Here is an 18259-nt window from a genome sequence, read left to right on the forward strand (position 1 = left end):
TCCCTGGTGGTTAGAGCAGCTGCAAATGCAGCCCAAGGACAGGAGCAGCTTCCCTGCCTGGCACCCTGAAGGCTGAAGCACAGGGGAGCATGTCAATACAGACCGGTATCCCTATACCTATGTGAGCCTGTGGCCAGTATTATATTATTATTATATACTAGTAATTAAGCCCGCTATAATAACAATACAGTGGGCGATAGGCAAGGGAGCCCCCAGCAGCCGTGCACAGCACGGCTGGCGGGGGCTCCGTGGCCGGCGGCCTGATGCTACGTGCGGCTCGCAGTTGCTCCCTTGTCGGCAGGGCGGGAATTGGCGCCCATGGTCTGTCCGGAGGAAGGGGCCAATCAGCACCCTTCCTCATCCCGGACAGAGCCCGCCCTAACTCCTCCCCTTAAGCCCTTATGCCTTTATTTAGCCCGTGGCGCTTGCGGCATCGCGGGCGGGGTTAGGATAAGGTTTAAATTCTTGATACCTATCTAATTGATAACAATATTGAAGACTCAGAGGACTTGTCACTGAGGAAAGAATCTCACTGAAAATGGATATTACTTGGATTCCATTTTGACAGAAGTCCTACAGAATAAACAGATAAGGACCCTTTTCTTTCTTTTATGAATATATTTATTGTATTGCCATTGGATAGACCTGGTATGGTTTTCAAGGTAAGAGACTAATGGATATAGTTTGCCTTCCTGTGCATACCCTGGTATACCATATCCTTGTTCTCTTTATAGAAATGGCTTCCTGAACAATTCTGGCTTACACAAGTTGTAGAATGACAGAAGTATGTGTGTGTGTGTGTGTGTGGATTTACAACAGAGAAAGTGTGTTTATGGGTAAGCTGTCAATTATATTCATTTGCAGGGTTACACATTGAGAAGGATTTGTTCAGCTATGCAAACTTCCCCCTAGAGGGATCTGCTTCCTAACTGGCCTGTACCTCCCAGCCCTGAGCCCTACTGGCTTTTCTTGGTGCCTGTTGATTTTTAAACTAGCATTCAGTATTCATGTTCTAGCCCAAAGTCACCGTTGCCTAATTTTTACTTCCTTTCTTTAAAAGCTCTTAACATTTCTGCATGCTACAGGAACGTAAATGATAATGGAATGATTCCCAGCCATGTTCCAAAGCATTCTTTGTTATGATGCAGTAAAAGTTGAGCATTTGGTTTGGTGTATATATGTAGAGTGTAGCCCACACAGATAAACAGATTTTGATAAAGCTAGTTCTGACATTTCAGACTTACCCTTGGGGTGACCTTGGTCTTATTTGCCCTGGGCTTTATATCCTCTATTAGATCAGATTTTAAAAAACATTCTGCAATTGATCCAATTTCAAGTCTGATGTCAATCGGGCTTATTACTTCATCTGCAATGTCCACGCAAGAATCACAAAACCTTTTCTCTGAAATATCTGAGAGTGGATGTTATCCACTTAATTGTGGAAAAGCAGTCCATAAGGCCATTCTTCCACATGCAGACATTTGCCTTTTTGGATTTCATCCTCCTGTCCTCCTCCTAGGCTAGCCACAACTCAATTATTCTCTCTGAGGCTGCCACCTCCACTTCCCCCCTCCCCTGCTTGCTCTGGCTGCAGAGCTGGTCAGGAAAACAAAAATAAACAAGCCGCCTCATGCTCCTCTGGCACTTCCCCCTCTCTCAGCTTGCTCTAGATGTTCAGGGGGAAAAAGGCTGGAAATAAAGCCCTCCCCTGCCTCATGCTCCTTCAATGCCAGCTGGAGCTTCACACAAACCCTGCTTCTCCCCCCCCCCCCCACACACACATACACACACTCGTTTCAGAGCTGGCTCAGAAGGGAGGTGAAAGAAAAGACACTTCAGGCACTGGAACATGTCCCTCCCCCCCAACAAGCAGGAAGGAGAGAGCAGACTGACAATTGGATTGATTCAAGTGCAGAAGACAGTGTCTGAGTGAAAGTTCTTTTGAATCAGGAAAAAGGAATGTTGCAGAGCTGTTGCAAGATCCAGGTTCAGATCAATACAAATTCAGCAGAATTGAGAGCAGGAAAAGAAATGTGAGTGCAGATAGTACCCTGGTGTCATGCAGCAGACCCTTCCTTGTCCCTTGAACATCTACCTTAGAGGACTATTGCACAGATTACTGTGACAATTTGGTGCTTTTTGTAAGCACTGTAGAAATGCTTAGTATTGCTTTAATGAAACTTCTGTGTGAACGGATGAATCTGGCCAAGTGGTTACTAACTTCTGGAACAGTGAATACAAATATGGCACTATTTGTTACTAACTAAATACAGACAGTATTATTTGAAGGCTACTTAAACTGGTAATTAAATTTGTGAATTTCCTTCATTTACAAAAGTTTCGAATATTCCATACCATCTCCCCACCCTTCCCTCCTTTTTTTCTTTGACAGAGAGAGCGATTAAGAAATATTGAACGGATCTGCTTTCTTCTGAGAAAGGTAAGGTTTATCCTGCATTGGTTGCAAATTGTTGGAAGGGATATGAGCCAACACATTTGTAATAACAGAATAACAGCAGTTAACTGTCCTAAGGTCCCCCTTCCATTGTCTTAAAGGAGGAGATGGCAACGGTATCACTGAAATGGAAAATGAAGTGACTTTTGAAGAAGAGGAAGGAAGCTGACTAGTAGAAGGAACTTTCATCGATCAATAATATCCCCAAGATAAATGAACTTTTCAGAACATAAATAATCTCATTTCTGAATGCAGTGAAAGACTTTTGGAAGCATTATATATATCTGACATGAGACTTAATCTACCTTTGTGGCTAAGTTTCTTTCTAAGAGTACAACTTACACAATCACAATATGATAAATAGCATTTTTTTCATTATAAATTTGGATTTCAACTGTTTGTCAGCTGAATGGGAGCCAGCTGACTTGGGAAAAAAAAGTTTGAGTGCTCTCTCATTTGTAATGTGCTGAGTAATGACAGATTTGTATATTTCTAGTAATTTCTACAACTCATGTACCAAGCATTGTTTCTCAGAGTAGCTTAAAGTATTATGAAAATTATGGAAAATGCAGATATAATCCAAATATATGTGTCAAAACCATGTATCCAAGTTTTTGCCATATGTTTCCATCTGCCTTTCATTCTGTATAATTGATTGTTGTAGGTATAAACGTAGCTGGTTTAGGGCAGTGTAGTTTGCACCAGGGATTCTGGCTGTAAAGTCAATTGATGTGGGAACTTGGGGACATAGGAGCCAGTTGTGTCATACACTTTCTGGACTCCATAGGATAGTTAGCCTGGCTACATATACAACAGATATTTTGAGAGATGCCATTTCAGTCAATGAACCAGCCTCAGCTTATGAGAAATTCCATTCCAGCTCTTAAAAATAGATGCTCAAAATGAATAAACTATAGATGTAAGTAAGTACTATAGGCAAATTGTTGCCTCCATTGTGTATGTGCCTGTTCTACACATCTGCAACTCTAACAGGAAGAGAAGGATTCTCCTTCCTCCCTTTGTTTGAGAAGGGATCTGGTTTAGGCAGTAAGAGATCCATCTTGAATCTTCACCATGTAAACAGCTTAGGAGTAGAGCTCATGATTGAGCTCATAGAAAGCAATGCATTTTTCTTGTTTTCCCTACCCTGCTAGCTAGCAAAATAGCCTTTTTATATATTTCAATACTGCCTTGTGTGGTCACATCATTTATATATATTAACTCTGCTACTTTTATACAAAATATACCCTGCTATATGCAATATTAGGTTATGTTGGCCTAGATTTTTTTCTGTGCATATATGATTTTTGAGAGACCTTGCAATAAAGACTAGAAGACAGTAGGGCGCTTTTTGTTTGCAAAAGGGTTCTTTCTTTCTTTCTTTCTTTCTTTCTTTCTTTCTTTTCTTTCTTTCTTTCTTTCTTTCCTTTTGGAGATCATCCTGAACTTTTTTTCTTCTTTTTGATTGTGCAGAAGTTTAAAATATCCCTATTTCAAAATTAAGTTCTTCCTCGATGCAATGTTTACCCATTCTAAGTAATGATAACTTTATTAGCTGGGAACTTAAGGTGCAAAATGAATGCAAGGGTTAGCACATACTATAAAAATGATTTTCCAGATGAGAATACCCCAGAATATGAACAGTTTTAAATTGGATAACTATGTTGCAATGCATATAATTGCTGGAACTCTTCAAGACTCTGAGACAAGGCTGTTTGTAACTGTTTGATCAGCTAAGGTTATGTGGGAAAAATTAGAGGAGAGATACCAAAGTAATTCTGCAATGTCCCAAAGACTTCTCTGTGTAAAATTTCTGACCACAAGACTTGGAGAGGGATAGGATCTATATAAATATTTAAACCTGCTTTTGGAATATGTGGACAGACTTTAAAAAATAGAACATGAAGTCAAAGATGAATTTAATAATAAATGTTATATTTGGCTCTCTATCTGAGCTATGAAACAAAAGTACATAATCCGATGTGCAGAGAAAGTCTCATGACTGATTACATCACTGACTATTTACTCAAGAGTAATTTACATAGAATCATAGAATCATAGAATAATAGAATTGGAAGGGGCCTCATGGGTCATCTAGTCCAACCCCCTGCACTATGCAGGACACTCACATCCCAATCGCGCATCTACTGTAATCTGCCACCCCTTTGACTTCACAGAATCAGCCTCTCCGTCAGATGGCTATCTAGCCTCTATTTTAAAATTTCCAAAGATGGAGAACCCCCCACCTCCCGAGGAAGCCTGTTCCACTGAGAAATCACTCTGTCAGGAACTTCTTCCGGATGTTTAGATGGAATTTCTTTTGAATTAATTTCATCTCATTCGTTCTGGTCTGTCCCTCTGGGGCAAGAGAGAACAATTTTGCTCCATCCTCCATATGGCACCCTTTTAAATACTTCAAGATGGTTATCAGATCCCCTCTCAGTCGTCTCATCTCTAGGCTAAACAGACCAAGCTCCCCCAGCCTTTCTTCATATGTCTTGGTCTCCAAAACCCTCACCATCATTGTTGCCCTCCTCTGGACACGTTTCAGTTTGTCAACATCCCTTTTCTATTGGGGTGCCCAAAACTGAACACAGTACTCCAAGTGAGGCCAAACCAGAGCAGAGTAAAGTGGTACCATCACCTCCCTTGATCTGAACACGATACTCCGTTTGATACAGCACAAAATCCCATTTTCCTTTTTAGCCACTGAGTCACACTGCTGACTCATTCAATGTATGGTCTACTAAGACTCCTAGATCCTTTTCGCACATGCTACTGCCAAGACAAGTTTCCCCCATCTTATATTTGTGCATTTGGTTTTTCCTATTTAAATGCAGAACTTTACATTTGTCCCTATTGAACTTCATTTTATTCAGTTTAGCCCACTTCTCAAGCCTATCAAGATTAGCCTGTATTCTGTTGCTGTCCCCTCTAATCCCTCATGCTAATCATTTATAAATATGTTGAACAACACAGGCCCCAGGACAGATCCTTGGAGTACTCCATTTGTCACTTTTTCCCAAGAAGTTGCTGAACCATTAACAAGTACTCTCTGGGTACGATTTGTCAACCAGTTATTGATCCACCTGACAGAATTAGGATCCATACCACATTTTGCCAACTTGTCAACAAGAATATCATATGGGACCTTATCAAAAGCTTTATTGAATCCAGATAAACTATGTCCATGGCATTCCTCTGATCCAGCAAGGTAGTCATTTTTTTGCAAAAAGAGATAAGGTTGGTCTGACATGACTTGTTCTTGTGAAACCCATGCTGAGTCTTAGAAATCACAGCTCTCAGTTCCAGCTGTTCAAGGATTTTGATTATTTGTTCCAAAATTTTGCCAGCTACAGATGTCAAGCTGACAGGTTGATAATCACCCGGATCCTCCTTTTTCCCTTTCTTGAAATGGGGACAAAATTTCCTAAATGACTCTTTTTTATTCCTCAAATCTTTTGACAACTGCTTATGGAGCCAACTCGGCTTCCTTAGGCTCCTTCCATGTTTTCTTCGCAAGGGAATTGTTTGTGATTGAGACTTCATTATTTCACTTTTAAGAAACTCCCAGCCCTCTTGGACTCCCATCTTTTAAAGTCTTTCTGACCACAGGACTCTACGCAACATACGTTTAAGTATGTAAAAATCAGCTTTCCTGAAGTTCAGTCTATACGTACGACTACGTAAAGGTTTTCTCTTTCCCATGATTGAAAATTCCAAAAGCACATGGTCACTGCTACCAAGTGTGCCCACTACTTCCACCTCATCTACCGGTTCTTCCCTGTTGATGAGAATCAAGTCTAGAATAGCAGAGCCCCTGGTTCCCCTCTCTACTTTCTGGGAAATGAAGCTGTTGGCAAGACCAGTTAAGAATTTAACGGAGTTTGCATTTTTAGCAGAGTTGGTCTTTCAACAGATATCTGGATAATTGAAGCCACCCATGACCACTGTTTCTCCCTTTTTTGAAAATTGTGTAATTTGGTCTAGCAGTATCTCATTCAAGTCCTCTGACTGGCTTGGTGGTCTATAGCAGACACCCACAATAATACCATTCTCATTTCCTACTCCTTTTATATTTACCCAAATACACTCAACTGAACTTTCATGTTTGGGTATCTGTATTTCTTTACAAGTATAAAAATTCCTAACATATATTGCTACACCTCCCCCCTTTTTTCTTGTCTGTCCTTTCTGAATAGATTGTACCCCTCAATTTTAGTATTCCAATTGTGAGTATTATCCCACCAAGTTTCTGTGATTCCTATTAGGTCATAGCTCCCTTCCTCTATTATGACTACTAGTTCCTCCTGCTTGTTTCCCATACCCTGTGCATTAATGTAGAGACATCGTAATCCATCCTTTGTGTGCCTCATGGCTTTGGTTTTTGAACTTCCTTGTAAGCTAGTAGTTCCCTGCTTATGTAACATTCCCTGTAGATTTGAGATCTTCTTGTATTCAGATCTTGCCATCACACCAAGTTCTGAATTTACCTCTCGCTCCCCCTTTGTTTAAAGCCCTCTTTACCAGGTGTGCAAGGGTTCTCCCAAAAATACTTTTTCCATCCCTTGTGAGGTGCACACCATCTCCTGATAATAGCCCCTCATATTGACATCCTTGACCATGATCCAGAAATCCAAATTGTTCCTGTCGACACCATTGACGTAGCCTGTCATTTACTTACATAATTTTTCTCTCTCTTCCTATGCCTTGGGTTACAAATTGGGTTACAAACAAAGTGTTTGCCGTAATTATTTAAGACACAAAAATAATGTGCAGCAAGCAGAGTGTGATGTAACAGACCTAACAGACTGGAAAACCACAGAACAAAAATTTGAAGTTCTTGAGACTCAATTCAGGTCAAGAAATATGAGAGGCATATTAGAAGATTTTGGAAAATTATCTTTCTCAAGAAATCAGGGAATTATTTCAGGATTATCTCTCAGAAGAAGAAATCTGAACTGACAAGGTTTACAGAATTTATTTCAGAGCAATAGTACACAATAAATGGCCAAAAGACGTCCTGGTAAGCTTTGACAATAAGCTGATATGAGATTTTATTCTGTAGAAGAACCGTTCAGAACCTCCCAAAATCAAAAAATAAGAATTTAAAATATTTCAAGATCTTCCAAATGACACTTTTCGTAAGAGAGTGCAATTCCACTTCCTATAACCAAAACTAATCCAGAAGGAGATCTAAATGAGTAGCCGTGTTGGTCTGAAGTAGCACAATAAAATCAGAGTCCAGTAGCACCTTTAATACCTACAAAGATTTATTCAAGGCGTGTGCTTTCGAGTGCAAGCACCCTTCATCAGACTATGATCTTCTTACATGACAGGGAATATATAGCAAAAAGAAGGAGATCAGATGTTATTGGAGAATGCCTTTTGATTTTGAAGTCTTGCTTTCAGGAGAACGGCAAATTATCAAAACGCTGGAGCAAGTCCAGGAATTGGCAGACCAACATTTGAAAGAATCACCAGGACAAGACCCAAAATTACTCCCAGAACAATCTGCCCAATCAGGCCAAACAGATCCAGGTCTGCTGACTCTGGAATAGTTGAACATGGAGAAATTTAATATTCTTTCGGTTAACATCAATGGTCTGAATGCATCAGCAAAGATATTGAATTTTTTTTAACCAGCTGAAAAAAAAACTCAAGCAGATATTATATGTCTACAGGAAACCCATATCAAACAACAACTTGAAAAAAATTATAGTGTAAAAAAACTCAGAAGAACTTTTGTGGCATCAGCCAAAGTCAAAAAGAGAGGAGTCGTGGTTTATTTAACAAATTCAAATCTTAATTTTGATTCAAGATTAAGATGGCTGATTTATGATGGGGGGTAAACTGTCCTTAATCCTTATCCATTGTTGTTCCTCTATATATTTGTGAAACAGCTTGGGGGGTGGGACATGTCTGACTGTCCAAGCTGGAATAGGGCCAATCAGGGTGCAGCTCGCTGGACCCTGATTGGCCCTGCCCCTGCAGCTCCCACCCTCCGTCCCTGGACTCTAGCCTCTTTGCTCTCAGACATGCCTCAGTGCCTGGAGCCAGCAGCAGGTAAGGGGAGAGGGCCCTGGGCAATGGGTTGTGGTGGAGGGTTTGCTAACGAGGGCTTCTTGGCCTGCTAGGCTGGGCCTGCGCATGAGGGCCTCCAGGCCATCTGACTGCCTGCTAAGGAGCTCTGTCCTGGGCCTGCTAATGAGCTGTCGAGCCTCTGCCTGCCCCACTTGATCCAGCTGCCAGCTGCAGCCCAAAGCCACCTTAAGCTGCCTGGCTGGGGCCAGGGGACGGAGCCCTTTCAAGGCCTGTTCTTAGGAACGGGCTTTGAAGCTAGAAAACATGTATGCACCAAACAATGCAAAAGAACAATTTAATGAAGAACTATTTTAAGAATGCGCTGATGTTATGGATGAAGAATTAATCCTTATTGGGGATCTAAACACAGTGCCAGAACCATTATGGAATAAATCTCATTAAAAATGAGAGTGCAATTAGCAAGCAAGGCATTGTATAATTTTCAACAGATGACATTAGTAGACTTTTGGAGAGAGCAGAATTCAAAAAAGCGTAAATATACTTCTTTTTTCACAGAAAGATATCAATCATAATCCAAAATTGATCAGTGTTGGTTATCAAGAAGTTTAATGCCTAAGGTGGTTGATGCGGATATTTTACCCAATACGTTCACAGATCACAATCCATTACAAGTAGTCCTCATGTATCAGAGACTGGGAACAAGAAGATGGAGGATGAATGATTATATTTTGGATGATAAAATCATTTTAGAAAGATGTCAAGCAGATCTTCAAGAGTTTTACCAAATCAATAATACCCCAAATGTTTCTTACCACACTTCCTATCCTAATTGTTAGCTGTATGCATAACGATAATGTAATGATCTAAGCTGGACTTTTCTTGTCAAAACCCAACCTGTTCAGGACCTAGAATTGCATACTTTGTCATCCAGCTCATGAGTTTATTTAAGAGATGTCAAGCTTATAGTTTCTCCACCAGCGATAGCAGGCTTATTGGTCTATAATTTTCTGGTAAAGTAGGATCTCCTTTCTTGTAAATTGGGACTATAAGCACATTTAGCCAGGTGACTAGCATTTGTCCTGTGGAAACTACCAAATCAAAGAGGCTGTACAAAGGCTTGGCCCACCACTCTGCCACCACTCCGGATTTAGTTTAAGTAGTTCAGGAGGAAATAGATCTGGAGCTGGAGCTCTACCTGACTTAGCTGACTAATCAGTGTTTTTATTTCTTTGGGTGATATTGGGGCCATTTGTATGCCCCTGTTAAATTAATAATAATGATAATAATAAATATAGTAAATAAAATTTTATTTTTAGCTTGCTCTTTCAGTGTTAATCCACTAAAGCCCCCAACTAAAGTTTTGGCAGCAGGAGCCAGTCTGTCCATCTCTGCCTCTCCCAGCAATGAGGCCAGCATTTATTGATGGATGTTATTTTGGGCCCCAACCATAAGCCTGGTGGAATAGCATAATCTTTCAGGCCCTGGGGAACTGATTGAGGCCCTGCATGACCCTGGTGTCTCTTGGGAGTACATTTCGCCAGGCTGGGTACAAGGTCAAAAAGGGCCTGGCCCAGGTTGAGGCCTATTTCACTTCCTTCAGACCAGAGATTCTGAGTAGGTGTTGATCGGAAGATCTTAAAGTTCTTGGAGGGTTATAAGGGTTCCACAGGTATCCTGATCCCAGACTGTTTAGGGCTTTAAAGGTTAACACAAGCAACTTGAACCTGATTCATTCTCCAATCTGGAGCCAATACAGCTGGGCAAGCACCGGTGTTATATGTGTCCCCCTCTGAGTCCTTGTCAGGACTCAAGCTATTGCATTTTGGACCAGTTGGAGTTTTCAAAGTAATCTCAATGGCAGCCCTGCATATAGTGAGTTGCGGAAGTCTAGTCTAGAGATGACTGTTGCTTAGATCACTCTGACTAGGTCCAGCTACAAGTGATAAGGTGCAAGCTGCCTTGCCTGGTACAGATGGAAGAAAGCTAAGTGGGCTGTCTTCACGATTTGGGCCACCATTGATAAGGAGTGGTCAAAAATGCCCAAACTGTTGATGGAATGCAGTGGTGTTAACTGTACCCCTCCCAGTACTGAGCACTGTATCACCTGTCTCTCTGTGTGCTGACCCAGCCAGAGGACCTCAGACTTCTGGATTCAACTTCAGCCAACTTTGCTTGAGGCAATCTGCCCTAGCTTCCAGTCATTTGACCAAATTGTCAGGGGATACTGACAGATGGTTATCCATTAAAAGAAATAGCTAAGTGACATCTGCATACTGATGACAGCCTGGATCAGCTGAGTGAGGGGGCACATATAGATATTAAGTAGTATCAGGGAGAGTATGACTCCTTGCAGGACCCCACAATTGAGGGCCCTACATTTGTCTTCTTGGTGTTCAGCTATAATCCTGCTTTGGTACTTTTTATTTTAACCTTCATCAGTAGTCATTTCAACTTGTCACAATTCTATACCAATGATGTGATGTCATCCGCTCTAGTGCTCTGTTGTTGTTTTGCTAAAGGCTGATGTGATGTACTATTAAGGGGCAATGCCTAACAGAGTCTGAGAATCAGTTGAAAAGTCAGTTAAGAAATGACATTGAAGAAGAAACAGTTAAGTAGTGACTGTGGCCTGGGAAGCATGCAAAAGGAGTGAGAGGATCAGAGAAGATCCCCATTCAAGCTAAAAAGGGAAATTTCTACTAGTTAAGTAAGTCCCGCCCAGTGTAAGGTGACCAGATTTTAACATTGGTAAAGCGGGACACCATTGACCATTGGTTCTTGATTAAATATTTGGTCTATATGGAACAACAAAAATTTTCATAGAAGACATAGAACGCAAAAATAGTGTAATATATATATTCTTAATTTCAACATATGTACAATTTGCCAGGTCCCCCCAGATATCCCTCCAAAAGTGGGACAATCTGGTCACCTTAGCCCAGTGACATTGGAGATGGTTCATAAAAGAGGAATGATTCCTGGCCTGTATATAGAAGGATTTTGAGAACTTGGTTGTATCTTTCTGCTGCTAGATCTTAAGAGTCAGTGAAACTCAGAAACTTGTGTTTGAGTGTTTAAGCTAATACTGAAAAGAAAGCCTCTCTCCTCAACGTTTTAAAAGTTCTTTTTGAAGAGCAGAAACACTTGTTGACAGCAAGTTATCTAAAGTTAGTGTGACTACAACATTACCTTAGTTTTATTGTCAATTCAATAATTCACATATATCCGACCCCTGATTCCATCTGACTTTTTCTTCTTTTAGTTAAATAAAACATTTTGTTTATTTTAAACTTTCAAAAGCCTCATGTGTGCCACTTTAGGAGTTAAATATAAAAAGGTGATTGTGTCTCTTCCCTCAGTTCTCTGGACTGGGCAAGCATCCAAACAGCTATATTAAAGCGACTGGGTAGGACATCCATAAACAAACAAATAAGAAAATAGATATAGGGGCTGTTCAGCAAGAAAGAAAGAAAGAAAGAAAGAAAGAAAGAAAGAAAGAAAGAAAGAAAGAAAGAAAGAAAGAAAGAAAGAAAGAAAAGGAAAATCCTCTGTGTGATGGAAGGAAGAGGGCAAGATCACCATATATGACAATACAGTTGCTCTTCTGGAAGTAGTTTTATTGCCAACTCAGCAGTCTTCTAGTTTCAAGCTGTGTCCCAGTTTTTGTAATGTAAGCAACAGATAATGGTAATTTTATTAATATATGTGTGTTGCCTGGAGCTGTCTTGCCAACACCGGTATTTAATTTTTTTTAGTAAGCCTAAGCATTCTTGCCAACAGCAGAAATGGCACCTTTCAGCTAATTACATACTCTACATTGAACATACTCTAGGGACCAGGTTACTGTTCATATACTTAAATTGTTTGTTAATGTAGACTCTCTTCCAGTGGTCTTTTGGGACAAGCTACTTTTAATTGGGATATGTACTCCAGGAAAACAGGATAATTCAACAGAAAGGCCACATTCATGGCAGACAATTGCAAACAATAACTTTTGGCTATATCACAATTTCAAGATATTAATGGTTAGTGGAAGAACGTTGGGGGTGTGATTTTCAACAAATCCTAAAGGTATTCAGCTTCATTAAGATACTGCTCTCTGTGTGACCTTGAGTAATTAAAAATGTTGTATGCCTTACTTCTTCCTAAAAGAAATTCTTCTGGCGAACCTTTGGAAACTTAAAAACCTTGCGGGTCTTTTTCAAAGTTGATCTAGTGAAAGATTTCACTTAACTATCATTGAGTACAAATTTCTATCAAAGGTATACTTTTGGTTTCCTTCCTCCGGCAACATACAGGGAGGGCTGATATAGTCCAATCTGAATTTACATATTTCTCCTATGCCATTTTGCATACTTTCTCCTTTTGGAATAAAACCATAAGAATGGTGGTAGCCACTTTAGGTTGGAGCATGGTGTGAGGCAAAGTATTCTAATTTCCTTTAAGGGTTAATGTGATTATTAGCTGACCTGCTCTAGCTTGCAGGTGTCCATAGTTTGGATCTTCCTGCAGATACCATCCTTATATTTTTCAAGTCCAGATTCAAGATTGTGGTAACTGGTTATTGTGAGAACCTGTGCTCATTTGAGTAACCAGATGTGAGGGGAGAATTAGGAGTGGAGGTTAGCAACTTTTGGAAAATTCCATCAATGGAGATTTCTGATTGGATCTGAGAAATCACTTGGCGCCAGAGGGCAAAAGAGGCTATAGGCCAGAGAGAAGCCATGCTCATTGTATGCTTATGTTATATTAGTATGCTTTGATATGGTATGCTACATCATGATGGACTGATACATATCACAAGATGTCATAGTCCCATTGTATACGGCACTGGTCAGACCACACCTGGAGTACTGTGTGCGGTTCTGGAGGCCTCACTCCAAGAACGACGTAGATAAAATTGAAAGGGTACAGAGGAGAGTGACGAAGATGATCTGGGGCCAAGGGACCAAGCCCTATGAAGAAAGGTTGAGGGACTTGGGAATGTTCGGCCTGGAGAAAAGGAGGCTGAGAGGGGACATGATAGCCCTCTTTAAGTATTTGAAAGGTTGTCACTTGGAGGAGGGCAGGATGCTGTTTCTGTTGGCTGCAGAGGAGAGGACACGCAGTAATGGGTTTAAACTTCAAGTACAACGATATAGGCTAGATATCAGGAAAAAAATTTTTCACAGTCAGAGTAGTTCAGCAGTGGAATAGGCTGCCTAAGGAGGTGGTGAGCTCCCCCTCACTGGCAGTCTTCAAGCAAAGGTTGGATACACACTTTTCTTGGATGCTTTAGGATGCTTTGGGCTGATCCTGCATTGAGCAGGGGGTTGGACTAGATGGCCTGTATGGCCCCTTCCAACTCTATGATTCTATGATTCTATATAGAATACTAGGCTACTGCTTGGGCTCTTATGCCAGATGATGTACCATCAAATTTCAGGTACTAAATATATTAAATAGAAAGTTAGTTTTTTATTTCTCTGTTGCTAAGCTATAGAGACTGTGATATCCTTTCTAAAGCTTTCAATAAATCTTTATATATGTTTGCAAAGGTATGCACTATTTGTGTGCATCAAACCTTAAGGACCCCACAGGGCTGGGCACCACTCAGGTATACAGGATTGGTGATCTAGAGAGACCCAAGCTTGAATCTCTGACATTTGAACACTACACATTCATACAGAATCTAGTGATTCTAATAAACCTCCTTGTCTATCTGCAAATGGGTTGATATATTTAGCTGTTTTAAAAAGTAATTGATTGTGTGTATATTTATGGCACATTAACTTATATGACATATTTTGAAAGTGCACCTCCCATATTCAAATGAGTAGCCATGTTGGTCTGAGGTAGTACAATAAAATCAGAGTCCAGTAGCACCTTTGTTGGTCTTAAAGGTGCTACTAGACAACTCTCATATGTTTGTGTCTGTCATTTTGAGGCAATGTGTTTGGAGTGCATGACAGCATGTGTCACAGAATTTCTATGATACTGGTATTAAACAGATAGTAAGCATAGGAAAGTGTGATGAGTTTTACGATTGATTGTACTTACATATTGTAAATATATTTGCACAAAGACATATACACCATTAGCATAACCAGTCCCACTGAAGTGGTGTAATTTGGGAAGGGACAGATATAGTGGTGTGCTGCTGGAAGAACAGAAGTTGTCTCTTGGCTTCAGCTGAGGAGCAGGACTGAGAGAAGCAATGGAATTAAATCCCTATTGATTAGTGAATGGAGAAGGGAATACCATTTGGATTTTCTATCTCAGACACCATTTGTATTGGCTGGCCTGGACCACCATGCTACTGAATAATTATCCTATGAGGAGCTTCTCCTACTCCTTATTTCAGTATGATGTATTGGTTAGAGCAGTGATTCTTAATGTTGCACACAGATAAATGTTTCTTCACATCCAGTTGCTCCATCCCCCTGAATATTTGTTTCTCAAAACAAAGAGCCAATGCTGATTACCTCAGTGGTAGGCATCTGCCAGGAATATCTGTTTAGAAGTAGTGTCACCCCAACATAGGAGGATGTTTGGCTTTAAAATACTCCATGGCAGCCATTTTGTGATATGGGCCACTATCCTTTATCAAAATTTCAGAATTCCAAACCTTGGTTTTAAGTATCAGAACAGGACAGGGGAAAACCCTCACCCAGCCATGAAGATCACTCTTAGGTCTGTCACTCTCTCTCAGTGTAATCTTCTTCATAGACATATTATGGGGGTAAAATGGAGGGGCCAAGAACTCTGTATGCTGCCTTGAACAGTAGCAGCTGAGAAGTTTAAATGGTCCAGAAAAAAGCCAAGCTAAGTGATAGCTGCAATGCTGTAAGCTAGCACTGCAGGGACCCCTGAGTTTAGACATGGTTACCCGTCTTGATGGTAGACATTGGCTCATCAGTGGTAATGTAATAGGACATTAATCACTATTGCTGTTTAAGGGCCTGTGTTAAATGAATCCTATAGTGCTAATACAGCTACTGGGGCTTGGGTCTGTTTCTTCTCAGACATCAGTGGTGTTCTAGGGCAGCAAATACTAAGAGCTTATATAGCAGGTTATATGGTCCATCTGCCACAGCCTTTTTTGGAGGAGGAAGGGCAGGGTAGAAATTCCACATATAGATGATATTTTCACATTTAGAGGAAACTAGGAAATCTTGATGTTTTCAAGGAATATACACAATAAATCAATTAAATATTGCTACCATCTCAGTGAGGAGCTGCTGCCAGGACACAGCCGCAGAGATAGAGAAAGGGTTTGAGAGCTGGTTTTAAAGCCACAAATAGAATCTATAGTCATGCCTTGATTAGCTCCATAAATCATTGTCATTACTGCCTGACTTAGGTCAGCCTGCTTCTTAATTTAGAAAGGGCTTAATAAGAAATGTAAAACTTTACTGTATAGTCACATTGCAGGAAATGGGTTGGGGGGGGGGGATTGTTTGAGATGCCCAGAATGTTTATCTGTGGTCTTGACAGCCTTTACATGGGTGCTCAAGGTTCTTTCAAGAAATTTTTATACAAGCTAGATGGGATTTATTTATCTGCACAGGAATCCAGCCGTATATATAAATTTCAGACTAGAAGTATGAAATGTAAAGCTTTCTATAACTTAATGCTAATTGAATTAAGTCCCTAATTACTTAAGCCCCTTCACACAGGTGCAGGTGTGCACATGTACATACAATAGGCCAAATATGGAGGAAACTAATTGCATGGCCAGCTAATGTCCATGGTGTATTAATCAGAAGCACAAATTAGTGCACTGCCAAATTTTCAGAACAGAGGTTTTCCCAGCTATGTGATAACAATAATGAAGCTACATTCACAGAATCACAGAATCATAGAGTTGGAAGGGTCCATAAAGGCCATCTAGTCCAACCCAAAAGTCCCCCAGCTGTGAACATTCCCAAGTCCCTCAACCTATCTTCATAGGGCTTGGTCCCTTGGCCCCAGATCACCTTCGTCGCTCTCCTCTGTACCCTTTCAATGTTAACTACGTCCTTCTTGAAGTGAGGCCTCCAGAACTGCACACAGTACTCCAGGTGTGGTCTGACCAGTGCCGTATACAATGGGACTATGACATCTTGTGATTTTGATGTGATGCCTCTGTTGATACAGCCCAAAGTGACATTTGCCTTTTTTACCGCTGCATCACACTGCCTGCTCATGTTTAGCTTACAATCCACAAGTACCCCAAGGTCTCATTCACACATTGCCTCTGACCTTTATTTTCCAGACCTATTGATTTGCACTATGCAGATATTATAATTATTAATGATAATGATGATGATGATGATGATGATGATGATGATGATGATGATTTCCATACCGCCCTCCCAGCAGACCAGCTCAGGGCAATATAGAACATACAAACATAACAACATTAATTAAAAACATACATTAACATAAGATTTAAACTAAAATTAAATAGCGCAACAATGTCAGCATTGAACAGACAGATATTATATCGCTCAGTTCTCTTAGAACTAGACTGCAGTCTGGAGGTGGCTTTTATTGGGGTGGGTTGGGGGGGCTTTTTTTCTGACACACATGAGATTTACTCTCAGCACAGAATTATATAATAGCGAAGAGTGGTGACCCTAGGCATATATCATAGGAGGTGGTCTCCCAAAAGGATAAAATTTACATATATTGGTTGGAGCCATAATTTACAGATCCCATTCAACCACTCAGCTACACTTTATAATGAGTTTAATATAGATATTTTATATAGAGTGTATTATCACAGTTCTGACCACTGAGGAAGACCCAGTAGGGTCAAAATGTGCTTGGTCTTATGTACTGTTAGTTCTGCATAGTTTTTATGAAGTTTTTATTCTGTTTTTAATTGTGCAGTATAATAAATAATCAACATTTTTACATTATTTTATTGTACAGCTCAACTTCTGAGTTCCTACCTGTTAAGGTTGGATTGTGTTCCTTTTTTGGTTTTAAGTTCATAAAATCACCATTTCTGTCAGATGACTATCTAGCCTTTGCTTAAAAAACTTCCAAAGAAGGAGAACTCACCACCTCCAAAGGAAGCGTGTTCCACTGAGGAACCACTCTAACCATCAGGAACGTCTTCCAGAAGTATTGGTATTATTCTGGTATTATTAAGTGGGGTTGACTCTGGCTAGTATTTGGATATGAGGCCTCCAAGGAATTTGGTGGTGGTTCCTCCAACAAATACTAGAGGTCATGACGCAGAGGCAGGAAATAGCAGCCCCCCTCTGATCATCCCATGGGTCTAACAATGGCTTCTTCAAGAAAGAGCGAACCACCACCTCCTTAAGCCCTTTGGGGAACTCTCCCGATGACAAGGAGAGGTTGACAAGGTCCCTCAAAGGTCCTCCTCTCCATTGGTCACCCAATCTGAGTAGCCAAGATGGGCAGGGATCCAGGTGGCAAGTGGACCCTCACTGAACCCAAAAACTTGTCCACTTCAGTTAAAGAGAGCTGCCTGAAGCTTTCAACAGCTGTGGTTTTATCGTGGTTTCCAAATTAGGCCTATTTTGCAAATCTGTGGAATAGGACTTTGAAGTCATGGTAGTATGTAGGATGTATTCTGGCAATTCTGCTGAACAGAGTATTGAATATACTCCTAGTTTTGATGAATCACCCTTGTGACAAAAAACATAATGAGAACAGAAAGTGGCACTACATGGGTCCCCTTCACTGACAGTGATTGCAACAAAGATAGAGTGCATGCACTTTACTTGCTCTCATTAAAGTCCCAATATGGTATCCTTGTCTGTG

The 18259-nt window shown here is 40.6% G+C and overlaps 1 protein-coding gene across 5 annotated transcripts in view; it reads left to right on the top strand.

Moving 5' to 3' along the window:
* Window positions 1–18259, top strand: part of CNIH3 (cornichon family AMPA receptor auxiliary protein 3) — a 112348-nt gene that overhangs the window by 59931 nt on the left and 34158 nt on the right. For 4 of the 5 annotated variants that reach the window (XM_077340596.1, XM_077340569.1, XM_077340579.1 and 1 more), the window contains exon 3: window positions 2393–2440. The exons of the other annotated variant lie outside the window; for it this stretch is intronic. In XM_077340596.1, coding sequence (XP_077196711.1) covers window positions 2393–2440 — 48 coding nt within the window. The remainder of the gene's footprint in view (window positions 1–2392; window positions 2441–18259) is intronic. 5 annotated transcript variants of the gene reach the window in all.

Source organism: Paroedura picta, chromosome 1 (genome assembly GCF_049243985.1).
Source record: "Paroedura picta isolate Pp20150507F chromosome 1, Ppicta_v3.0, whole genome shotgun sequence".
Lineage (NCBI taxonomy): Eukaryota > Metazoa > Chordata > Lepidosauria > Squamata > Gekkonidae > Paroedura > Paroedura picta.